This window comes from Perissodus microlepis, chromosome 6, assembly GCF_051167445.1.
Source record: "Perissodus microlepis isolate ML-2025 ecotype Zambia chromosome 6, ASM5116744v1, whole genome shotgun sequence".
In the NCBI taxonomy this organism is placed as follows: Eukaryota; Metazoa; Chordata; class Actinopteri; order Cichliformes; family Cichlidae; genus Perissodus; species Perissodus microlepis.
In genome coordinates this window covers 36,494,721-36,507,364 of record NC_140466.1, presented here as the reverse complement: position 1 = coordinate 36,507,364, position 12,644 = coordinate 36,494,721, and the positions used below count along the sequence as shown (strand labels likewise).

General features: G+C 37.3%; 2 protein-coding genes across 2 annotated transcripts in view; one reads left to right on the top strand and one right to left on the bottom strand.

Annotated features, from left to right (window-relative positions):
• The first annotated feature begins 3,569 nt into the window (after positions 1-3,569).
• LOC146386116 (B-cell receptor CD22-like) lies at positions 3,570-9,927 on the top strand. The gene is made up of 11 exons (XM_084932151.1): positions 3,570-4,007; positions 4,818-5,147; positions 5,322-5,522; positions 5,635-5,967; positions 6,052-6,276; positions 7,074-7,328; positions 7,563-7,715; positions 7,930-8,014; positions 8,107-8,164; positions 8,631-8,890; positions 9,065-9,927. Exons 1-11 carry the CDS (start codon positions 3,938-3,940, stop codon positions 9,126-9,128), a joined length of 2,034 nt encoding a protein of 677 aa, XP_084788277.1. The 5' UTR covers positions 3,570-3,937; the 3' UTR covers positions 9,129-9,927.
• Positions 7,228-12,644, bottom strand: part of LOC146386114 (uncharacterized) — a 40,840-nt gene continuing 35,423 nt past the window's right edge. Inside the window, exon 4 of the mRNA XM_084932155.1 lies at positions 7,228-7,313. Coding sequence (XP_084788281.1) covers positions 7,298-7,313 — 16 coding nt within the window. The 3' untranslated portion in view covers positions 7,228-7,297. The remainder of the gene's footprint in view (positions 7,314-12,644) is intronic.

Genomic DNA, 12,644 nt, shown 5'->3' with positions numbered 1-12,644 from the left:
AAAAAGTCATTTAATTTTGAAAACAAATACTTTGGTGTGTAACTCTTCTTAAAGAACTCGACATGTTGTTTTAAACTCAACAGTTTCCACACTGCTTGGTGGTAAAACATGAACATGTGTTGATTCCCGCTTTATCTGCTGTTTAGACAAATGAGCTGTCATGAACAATTCAATGAGGAAACTTAGCATTAAGTGTGAAGAAACCCTGTTAAATATCCTGATCCAAACTGCTGGTGTTTTCTTTTCTTTTCTACTATGTGAATCTGTATTAATGGCAATAATATCATCTTCTCTCTTTTTCTGTCTACACCAGAAGTAAAGGAACAGTAGAGAAATCATCTGCACTGTACTCCACAGTCAACAAAACCTGATTAATATAATAAAACATTCTAAGCTCACATTATTACTTGATCAGCCATATTGTTATACTGTTACGCTGTGTATGTGGAAAGAGTTAACAGTGTATGCTCGTTTGGATACAAATCACCCAACTCCTCTTGCTGAGGAGGCTAAAGAAACTAGGACCAACACCACCACCTGCAGATGTGGAGTGAAAACCTCCAGAAAGACTTGTGTTGTTGCAGATAAGACATCACTGCAGTGAGTAGTTAAGCCTGCCCAGTGGATGACTGCTATCACACTCAACCCCATCATGTAGATTTGCAGGAGTAAAACACTCCCTGCTGACCTGTCCATTATCTTCTGATTATTTATTTGTATTTGTATTTTTGCATAGACTTGGAGCTGAACTTACTTTTTTGGTAGCATTTTTATAGTCTGTGTGTATTTTTTGTGATAAATAGAAAACAGAAAAGATCAAATACAATACTATAAAAATAAAGCATGTCAGATACCTTTTAATATTTAATTTTTAGTGATAAAAATGAACACAATGCTATTTTTATTTAACTTTCATGATGGATTGAACAAATATGACAGGCTTCACCACAAAAACTATCACTAAACTGTCCTATCAAAACAGAAAAAATACTGGAGTGTCCAGGTGGTGCTCTAATTATAGCTCAGAAAATAATTTAGTCAAATGTGTGCCAATTCTTGATTGTGAAGACCTGGTCACTCGAATCCCAAATCATCAAAATATTAGAATATTTTCTTCCCCGCCATCCCTGATTTCCTTAAAAATATTATGTTTGTAATCTGTAATTTGGGACAGATGTATTAAAACACATCTGTGTATTGGCTAATTAAAAATATAACCAAAATTCAGGCAACCCTTTAAAGTCCTATATTTGAACAAATTAAAAAATTCCAGGACATTGTAAAAACAAAACCAGTGGCAATTTCTGAATAGATTCATAGGTGTATTTCACAATAGTAAAGCACATAATATTTTTAACATTAGATTCTTAGAAAAAAAACAACTGGAATGTCCAGACGACACTCAAATTATCACTAAGAAAATAAGTTTGTTAAATATGTAATTTGTGCATAACTTTCATTTATAAGACTTACACACCATTTTGAGATGGTGCTCCATGTACGTCCTGCCTACTAGCATCTTGCACCCTGCTGTTGGGTTGTCTCAGGGGGATCTTTTCACAACCTGCACCTGGGGTTCTTGCCTGGTGTGGTAGACCCCAGCCTCTATCGATCTTGTGTTTAGTGCCTCTGTGCTATCTTTTAGTCCGACTTTGTAAAGCCATTGGCAGGATTTTCAATATCACCAACTTCTTCTATCTGCTGGTGGTACATGCTGTGCAGAGGCCTGTGCTTCTTTGATGGTTCATCTTCTTGCTCCTCTTCTTTCTCTGGTTTCTGCTCTCTGAGGTATTCACTAAGCATGTGATCAGCTGTTGCCATCTTCCTGATGCACTAAAGGATCTTTACTGTTTCATCTTGGATAGTGGTCTGACACTCTTTGTCTCCTTCCATTCACTTAGCTTACAGTTTCTTGTTTCTTTGTCTTGATGTCAGTAGCTTCTGTGTCCTCGGGTGATCAGGTTATTATCCCAGAGTATCTGATCACTGGCAGTGTGTAGGTGTTGATTCCCCAGATCTTTTTCTTTTCATTCAACTGACTCATTTTACTTGGTTTTCTCTCTGCAGGAATTTGGCCGTTGTGGCGTTCCAATAGGCCTCTTCATGTATCCCATTTGCCTGTGGGATTCCAAGGTCTTTGCATCTATCTTCCATGTCAACAATGCTGCCTTCTGGTAGTACAATCGCCCCAGTTCTAACGACTTTCCCTACTTTTTCCCCATCCAACTACATTTATCCAGTCCAGATGTTGTTACACTAGATCCTAGCAGTGTGGATCGGTGAACTAATGTCTCTCCTGGCACACAGCTTGATACCATCCATGTTGAGGACATGACTAATGATTTCTTCAGCCATTCTCATTGATGATTTGACTAAGGGTGTTCAGGCCTTTGTAGAAAGGGAGTGGGGACAGAGTATTTCCTTGGTAAATCCTGCATACTTGACAGTGACTTGTTGGCCTCTAGTGTTGTTGGCCATATCCCTGTTGAATTCTTAATGAAGGCTCTCGGGTTGATCTTCTTCTGTTTCAGGCATTCCAGGATCCATCTGAATCCTGGAATCATCGTCTTTCTTGAAGTCGATCCAGGTTGGTCAGTCTGGTTTTACAGTCTCAAGTGACTGCTCCGTCAACAAGGAGGTGTTTTGCCCCTCTGGTGTCTCTGCCTTTTCCCTTCTATGTGCCTGTTCATTTTCGCCCTATTACAGGACAGGAGCTTCCATGTTTTATTGAGGCAGGTTATTGGTTAGTAGTTGGTCCTTTCTGGGGATCCTTGGGGATCAGGACTGTCCAGCTTTGGATTAGCCATTCTGGGTTTGTCTCATCCACTAGAAGCTGGTTAACTTTTGCTAATTAAGAGAGTTATTACTACATGGAAGAGGTCACACTCAAATTTGTATTTAATTACTTAGAATTACAATGCATTATTATGGCCATGTGATTAAAATAAATGTAATCCATCCAAATTAAAAAATGGTTTTCCTCAGACTCTAGTGAAACACAAACTGGGATGACCTGGTGGAAACAGCGAAGAATCCCAAAGTGCAAAATAAAGGGCAGATTTGCAGGGACTAATATTTAAGGTTCTTTTATCTGATAAAAGTGTGGTAATTGCTTGTGGTCCGTAAACTTGTGATGATACAGAATTACTTGGCTGCCAACTGAGAGTAGAAGAGCAAGTATAAGACCACTCTGCATTCTGGTATTGTGTGCATAGTGGTGGTTTTTGACTCTGTTTTAGATTGAAAACTATCTCCAGTATCAGAAAGACTGTGGTGTGGTGTAATGTGTACTTAAATTTCACGTTTAGGGTTTAAATAGATCACTTTACTTGGAGAAAAAAAATCCTACACATGTTGGACGTATCTGTATTCTAAATATTAGGTGGTGGCAGGTCATCTTTGCCCTCTATGAAATCTACACCTAATGGTTTCTTATTGTCTTGAAAAATAAATTCCTGAATCACATACAGCGGGGTTCTTAACAAGTATGTGAATCATTCAGGCCCCACACAGGATATATTTATTTTGACATCCATGTTAAAATTTCAGTTACATTATACATACTTATTTTAATGTAACACTGTGGAGATTAGTTTTGAGTTTTATAGATTTATAGAAAAATTGATCATGGTCTTGTGATCATATGATCTCATTAATAAACTGGACCAGAAACGTAAAATTAAAAAGTGATAAAAATATGTTGTGTTTGTTTTTAAGAAGTTCATTCTGCATGCAGAACTGTATAAAAACCATTTCTTCATTTCAGTGTGGGAGTCTGTTTACGCTTACTGAGCGTGTACAGCAGGAAGGAAGACAGTTTAATATGACTTTTATATTTTCCAACCACAGAAGACGCTGCCATCAAAGACTACATCCTCAGCGTCTGATGAAGACTAGCTGGCAGAGACGTATTTGTCATGTTGGTGTGAATTAAGAAATGAGAGGAGCAGCTATGAGTTTAAGTGCAGCAGCCAGTGGATTTGTTCTCTTCCTTCTCGCTCTAGCAGGTATTGTGTACCTTTATATTTGATTTATATCTGCAGTTACACCCCGACACCAGAGCTGTTTCTGGCTGTCACACATCCACCATCTGCAGGAATTACATATACATGTTTGCATTTGATTTGTACTTACAGTTTTCATATATTTAAATATTTTTTGTAAATAAATACAGATGCTGTGTGATGTGTACAAACACCGCAGATATTATATATACATGCATTTAGAAAAAGACAGAGAGGTTTCCGCTTTTCACGTTCTCAGCAACTTCACCATGGCACTTAACATTATAGAAGAGATTTATTTTTTTGCCTTCTTTTTTTTTTTAGTAAGAAAATACAAATGTTGTGTAATGTGTTGTAAACACTACAGATATTATTTGTTTCCATAAATATACACTGTTAGAAAAAGGCCATTGTATTTGTATTTAACTTTCTAAAATGTTTATTTTGTTATAGTACTTATATACACAATTTAGATTCTTTCTAGTTTATTAAACATTGAATTTCTGAGAGAAATCTTCTAATACTGTATGTATTCATATACCTCATATGAATACATTTATATTATATCCTGTTATCGAGCACTATACCTGGTCTCAACCAATTAGGTGATTAGAAGAAAATGACTCTAAAACTATTTCATGATTGTTACGGTCAACAACAAAAGAATCAAAACTTCAGTTTTTCTATTGTGATGAAGAGTGCTTGGTCTAAATCCCATCAGAATTTCTCTCTGCATATAGTTTAACTACAAATAAGACTGTTTATGGTTGTTATCATTAATCTAACTGCATTCTGATGTGCTCTGTGTTACAGTGGTACAGAGTCGGAATGATTATGGAGTGACTTACACTTCTACTCAGATCTGTGCTGTAAAAGGATCAACAGTGGACATAGGCTGCTCCTTCAAACACTCATTAAATTTGGCAAAAAAGATTTGGTTCACTAAAGGGAATGATAATAACCCTGAAGATCTGAAAACAGACTCAGTGTACGCAGGTCGAGTGTCGTACAGTTCTCAATGGAACAGCTGCACCCTGACAATCAGAGACCTGAGAGAGAGCGACTCAGCTGTGTACAGGTTCAGGATTGAAGCAAACCAGAAAAGTTTTACTGTTTTACCTGGAGTCACTCTGACTGTCACAGGTACTGATCTACACACTGATAAATATTTAATCAACTTAATATCTATGTTCTACTGTGCTTCTAAACTTTTCAATGGTTTCAATGGATTTTATCACTTCTGTGAATTTTACTAATGTCTCCCTCAGTGTGAGAGTGACTGACATCTTATTTATTGTTTCTTGTCCACTGGTCAAGATGTTCAGGTCAGAGGGTCCACTGGACGACAGTTGGATTGTGTCACCAGCTGTGATCCTATTGTTTCATCTTATGTCTGGTACAAAAATGGACAACAAGTGAATGGATCCAGCTCTTCTTCTTATGACGTGTCATATGACTATAAAAATAGCTACTCATGTGCTTTAAAAGGATTTGAAGACTTTCACTCTCCGTTAGTTTGTGAGTTCACTTTGAGATTTTACCTGAACGAAAACGTTCAGCATCAATGGGAGTTTATTAATGGTGTGTTCTTTCTGTCAATAAATATGTTTTTTGTTTTTTTATCTCTTAGGTGCCAAAAAACAGTGGTGCAACAAAGTGAATTACAGCAACAGAAGAATCTGTGCATTCAAAGGCTCATCAGTGGAGATTTCTTGTACTTACTACAATTTTGATCTTCAAATCCAATCAAAATCCTGGTTCCGTTCTGGTCGTGGATCTGAGGACCTCAGAGAAGACTCCCAGTATGCAGGTCGTGTTCAGGTGACTGAGACAGGGAGAAAACGCTCCACTCTGAGAATCAGAGACCTGACAGAGAGTGATTCAGCCGAGTATCACTTCAAATTCAAAACACAAAGATTTGAATGGAGGAGTAGTTTACCTGGAACAACTCTGACTGTCACAGGTACTGATCGACACACACTGATGGATATTTCATTCAGTTAAGTCATTAAGTTAATAATGTGACTATTTTTGTTATTTCACACAGTTCCACAGGTGAAGATGAGCAGAATAATATCAGTCCATGAGTCTCAGACTGAGGCAGAGCTGAAGTGTGAAAGCAGCTGCAGTCCAGCTGGTCGTCTTTCTTTTGTCTGGTTCAAAAACAATCAGTTTATGGTTGAACAAAGTTCTTATCAAGATCTGTTCAATCCTGGAGACATCATCTCCTGTGCTTTCAAAGGACATGAAGCTTATCGCTCAGCTTCTGTGTGTAAGTTTACTTCACTCTGTTATTGATGATCATGATTTTCAGCTCTTCAGCTTTCTTTGTTCATCGAAATGTTGTTTAAGATGTTAAGTAGAATTCACAATACTGTACATACAGTTTAAAGGTGAGTGGAGTCAGGTTCATGAATTAGAGGTAAGCACTCAGTTAAAGTCAGAAAAGAACAGTCATTGTGCTGAAGAGTTGTTTGATCCTGATCAGAGAACATCAAAGTGAATTTTATTTTGGAAGGTACAAGCACATGTACATTTAATCGTGATTATTTACTTTAGAGGAACTAATTAGCAATGTAATAAGCAGGGATCTTCTGACTGTCTACAAAGGTCTGTCCATGAACTGTCATGTGTACATCCAATTTATGGAACAACTGACAAATCCAGCAAAGATGGTCTGTTCATGCAAAGCATGAACCTGCTATATTGAAGATAACTAGGGTCACCATATTGTGATTTCCAAAAAAGAGGACACCTGGCCCAGTCATGAGGAACTTAACATATTTAAACAATGCCTTCTCTGTGCGGTTAATGAATGGTAAAATTAAAAATGTCATATTGGCTTTTACAAGTCAACAAGTGCAAAAAAAGAGGACGGTTGGTCACCCTAAAGATAACAGATGTGACCAATAATTACAGGCTTGTGTTTCCCCATACTTGCGGATGTGACAGACTGAAATGAAAGTGAGGGAAATTTCTTGACCACCACTTTAGATAATAGAGATAATTTGAACACACAATTATAAGATAACAATAATGATAAAAGTAAATGTATTTTTTCTGTTCTAGACATTCCAGAGGTTCCCTCTGTGTCAGTGAGTCCCTCTGCTGAGATAGTGGAGGGAAGTTCAGTCACTCTGACCTGTAGCAGTGATGCTAACCCAGCAGTTAAATATACCTGGTACAAGGAACAACAGCCGATCAGCCAAGAAAAGCAAATCACCTTCAGGTCCATCCGGTCTTCTGACTCTGGAGAGTATTACTGTACTGCTGAGAATGAGGTGGGCCGAAGGTCATCTGAAGTCATCTCTATCAAAGTGAAATGTGAGTCAAGACAGTTTTCTTATAATGCCACACAGAAACAGGGGTTTAAACTCTGACATCGTCACAGGTGGAGAAAACTGTCAATCAACTGTACAATCTGCGATATCAGGAATAGATATTTAAACTTAAAGAATAGGATGGTGTACAATTTCTTCACAATTATTATGTTGAACACTAAATTTGAATGTAAATTTGCTGCAATTTTTGTCATAATTATTTCCACATCCCTTCCAGATGATCCAAAGCTTCCCTCTGTGTCAGTGAGTCCCTCTGCTGAGATAATGGAGGGTAATTCAGTCACTCCGTCTGGTGAGATTGGTGACGACAGTCCAGTGACTCTGACCTGTAGCACAGTCAGTTTTTCTCCTGACATTAGGAACAATCAAGGTAGTGACACAACTGAGTTATTAAAAAATGCCCTGATTTTAATTTTAGTATTTTTAGTTTTTAACTGTTGTATGCCGTTAGGCAAGAACTATACTCAAAATGAGTCATTAATTAAGACTTTGGTCTGATATGTTTTATGTTTTATATCCATTCTTATGGGACCATTAATCTTGTAATCCAGTAACAAGTTTTCAGTTTGGTCACTGTTTCCTAGACTCATGGAAAAAAACAGCTGCAGTTGCATCAATCACTGTTCTATTTCTGGCTGTTATAATCATCTGTGGAATCATATTCATTAGGTGAGCAGTTCAGTTATATTGTTGTTATTAAACATTTATTTAGTAATTTCATGTTATGATAAATTAAAATGTTCATTCATTCTTCTGTACAGAAGAAAAGGGTGCTTCAAAACAAATTCATCCAGACAGAGGCCAGACAACAAACCAGAGGTAAGGAAGAAGAGGTCAGGTAGCAGGTATACATATATGAACCTGAAAAAGACAATTGTAATGTAAATGAATCTCTTTGTATATGTCGCATATTGCTGTCATACACCGCACAGTGGGAAGTTTAAATTTTGCACAGTGCGGCTTGTAATGATTGATTTATAATACTGCACAGTGTGTGGGTACCTAAGTTCTCTCGTATATGAAAATGTACTAGAAAAGTTCATAAAATGTCTACTGTTTTCCTGGAGACAGTGATTAATTGTAATTAACTTTCATGTGTTGAGAAAGTTAATTACACTTTCGGGTTTAATAGTGTTGTTGGTGGCATTGCTCTTCCTTTGCTGCATATAAACCTCTCCAGGAATACATAGAAATATAAGGTTTGGGAGGCTGTGGCTCAGAAGGTAAGGGAGAGAGGGATGTCCAACCATAACCTTTCACCTTTTATGGTTATTTTTAATTACAGGAAAATGCATATTGTTATTACACACTTAACACTCTGCAAAGTGGATGTCCAAAGCGTGACGGCCCTTCAGCTCCAGCACAGAGTAGAGCAGCAGAGGAGCAGCAGGATGATCTTTGCTATTCCAGTGTAACTTTCATAAAGAAGCCAGAAGAGCACGACTACTACAACATTCTTCCCATTAAGGCCAAAAGAAGAAAAAAACTGGACGAAGAAGTAACAGATGTGGACTACACTGTGGTCAGATTAAACAGCATCCAAAGGTGAGGACACTTAGTTTGTGAAACGCTGGAAAAATATTTCCAGCTTGTTATATTTGTTCATTTTTGGCACTACACAAAGTTTTTTCTTTTCTTAATTAATGTTACTGATATTGTGAGCTTTTTAAAAAATCATATTATCTTTATATTTCTGAGAGTGTGTTTTTACCTTTACAGATTAAGAGATCAACAGCCCGCAGAGCATTCATCAGCACTGTACAGCACAGTCAGGAAAAAGTAGAGTATGAACATGAATGTGTGTCCTCAGTGTACATATTTAATGCTTTTAGGAAGATTCTGCTGTGTATGGCTGTGTTTGCATTTTGATAAAGAATGATGCAACAGATGAATCAAAATGTGTCCTTGGACAGTGGACTTCCTGTCCCTGTCTACACGTGCACCTAGTTTCTTGAAGACCTGAACAAGAGGAACATCTTGGAAAAGCAAAATATGTTGCACCACAAGTGCACTCTGATCAGAGTTCTGATGGCAACAGCTGCCAGACAGGATTAAATAAAAAAAATGAGTCTACCTTTACTGAAATAAAATCTTACTACAGCTAACAAGAAGCCCAAGGTCTCTCTAGGCAGTAGGCACTATTGGGGGAATTGTATTGTATTTTGTTTATGTTAATTTTGTTTTCTTTGTTCTTTTTAAGGGTACTTTAAGTTTGTAGTACACTAAAACAAGTGTAAAGGCTTTTATTTGTCCTGCTGAAACCCATTTTAATGTACTTAACATAATTGTGAGTAGAATTATGTTTTATTTGTGTGGATATGGGATATAGGAGTCTTTGCAGAACAGCAGGAGGTAGGTCTGATTAACCTTAAAGTCCTGGTGCTTTGACCGTTTGCTGTTATTTTCAGTGCCCTCCTGAACTGCGCTCATGTGTTTTGTGATTACAGCTGTGTTTAGCAGTTTCTTGTTATCTTTAAACTTATTTCCTTTATAGGTGAATCAGAGGGAGCATGATTTTGTCCATCATTCAAGTCGTTCTTGTAATTTGAGTAAAATTAGAAATGTTTCACTGAGATTAAATAAAATAAAACAAAATAATAAAAAAAACAATGTTTCTATAAATTCTGGTGTCTTTCTCCACTTCATGTTGCTGCTTTTGAGCTAGCTAGTAACAGTGCTGAGCATTTACATATTTAAATAACTGCAGGTTGCTTTTGTCCCAAACATCTTAAATAGAGGGTTTGAGCTGAGCTGCTTTCTGCTAGCAGAACGGCTAAATTCAGCTGCACTTCACCAACTTCCTGTTATCTACTTCAAGTTGGGTGATATGAGACATTTAACCTGAGTTTCACTTTTACTGCAAGTTCACACAATAAACTTAATTTAAAGCTGAAGGTAAAGAAAATAGCTCAGCTATCACAAGGAATGATCTCATTAATAAATTGTTGTGAGTTTTAAAACAACCATTTTAAATGTGTTTTCTTAAAGCTGTCATCAGTGATTGCACCAGAGGAGATTTACACATGTTAATCTGTTCATGCACATTAGGCGTGTGCGGAGGAAGGAAGACAGCCGGATATCGATCTCGCTTTAATTTTCCAACCACAGAAGAAACCATCTTCAAACATCTTTGATGAAATACACAATTTTTCATATTTGATCGACCTGATGCAGTTTAAGCAAGAAGCGTTTTAAGAAATGAGAGGAGCAGCTATAAATGTAACTGCAGTAACGAGTGAAGTCTTCCTTCTCTCTGTGCTGATATGGTACAAAATATAAATCTCCATTTATGTTTTGTTTTTATATACAAACCACTCACGTGTGTTCACACCTCAAGCATCTGAAGTGCTGCACATCATATAATACTGTAAAGCTGTGTTTGTGTAATGAGCGGGATGAAGAAACGGCTGTTTTGGACTGAAACCAAATTTTAGAAAATATACTATGTTACTTTAGCGTCCACCACTACAAGCACTTTATCTGACAGTTTTGATCAAGGATTCTTGCATGTACATGTGAGGTCACATACAGTGCACTGAAAAAGTATTTACCCCTTCCTGATGTCTTTGCATATGCTTTCTTTCTTTTTGTATATTTGCTACAATATGACAAATATTTTTTATATTATGACAAATATTACCCTGTTAAATTTTGAAATAACTGGCTTTTTTCTATTTATTGGAAAGCTAGTTAAATTTATGTCTGTGAAGGTTCTCAGTCATCCAGGTCATCGTAGTCAAAGGAGCTTGCAAAGAAAAGCGTCTGGACTTCTTTAAGTTACTTGAAGACGTTTCACCTCTCATCCGAGAAGCTTCTTCTTTCGAGGATGCCAATGTTCACATTTTGGACAGAGAGGACAGATGGTTTGAAAGAGGAGTGAAAGAAGCCATCTATGTCCACTGTGAGCGACCATCTTTGAACAGAGGCGGGGGTTTACGACACCAACTCTCTGCCATCTATAATCCAGTTTTGAGATCCCTTCCCAGACGCCTTAACGCCCACTCACATCCTGGGCCATCTGACCTCAGGAATTCGCATGATAAGGTGGGGCCAGGTTTCACAATGAACACACCCGAAACTCTGGCTGATTGGGACCCACACCCAGTTTCACACCTTGGCTCGGGCGATTAGAGGATCATCAGGGGGTCCTTTTGTCCCTCTGTGGGGGGAAACTCCCACTAGGTTTATATCTGGGACTCTCCACCATTTGACCTTAGAACTGAAGAAGCTTCTCGGATGAGAGGTGAAACGTCTTCAAGTAACTTAAAGAAGTCCAGACGCTTTTCTTTGCAAGCTCCTTTGACTAGTTAAATTTAGTTTGCTGCACGTAGGCCTGATTGCTGCAGGACCCACTGAATGAAGAAATCACTTAAACAGAACTTATCTGATTAAGTGAAGAGCAGAATGAACAGTAAAAGAGGAATAATAAATAATGATTGATTAATCAATAAATAATTCAAATGGTGAAGGGATTAACAAAATAAAAGGCAATGTTAAAAAATTTCTTACTTAAAAAAATTATATCAGAATTTAAAAAAACAGATTTTCAATTAAAAAAATTTTTTCTAAAAATGCAATTTAAAAAGAGAAATGAGTAAGGGTAACAAGAAGTAAGTAAGGGTATATAGAGTGTTTGATGAGATGGGGAAATTTCAGTCTAAGTGTAGAGTAACTGTGACGGGTGGATGTCTCAGAGCTGAGAGTTCACGGCTAAAACGTGGCTTTCTCTGTTCGCTCAGTCCTCACGCAGAGTTAGAGCTGAGCGCTTTCTGCTCCTCAGTAATAACACAGAGATTTTTATTGAGCAGAACTGAAGCGTGTTTCAGGTTTTTAGTTGCATTTGTGCACGGAGATCGGCACAAACCTCAAATGTCTCACCAGTGAGCACGCAGAGCGATTTTCATGTCATTTCCTTTTCTTCTTCTTAATTTTTTTTAATAAAACTGTTTTGCTTCATGCCACAGCCTTCAGATATATAATAACGACTCTAATCCGTTCATGCAGCTTCAGTTTCACACAGCCTGCAGCAATATTTATGAACACGGCTCAGTAACGGTCATGTCTGGACTGCGATTTAAAAAATGGCCCGCCGTGATCAGTCCATTTTAATAAATAAACAAAAATTAATAATAAAAATTAAATAAAAATAATTCTATACATAGATTTAATTACTGATATTGAGACAGTTTTTTTTAAATGAGGTTAATCAAGTTTACTTGATTTTCCTCCTCTATTCTTTCTTTATTATGTGCCTCCATCTATTTTTGTTATTCGCACGTAAAGTACACTTTTCTCCGTC

Coding starts and splice junctions, on each gene's coding strand:
- LOC146386116 (XM_084932151.1), top strand. CDS start 3,938: ATGAGAGGAGCAGCTATGAGTTTAAGTGCAGCAGCCAGTGGATTTGTT. Junction 8,015..8,106: donor TGTGGAATCATATTCATTAG/GTGAGCAGTTCA, acceptor TCTTCTGTACAG/AAGAAAAGGGTGCTTCAAAA. Junction 8,891..9,064: donor AGATTAAACAGCATCCAAAG/GTGAGGACACTT, acceptor TTACCTTTACAG/ATTAAGAGATCAACAGCCCG.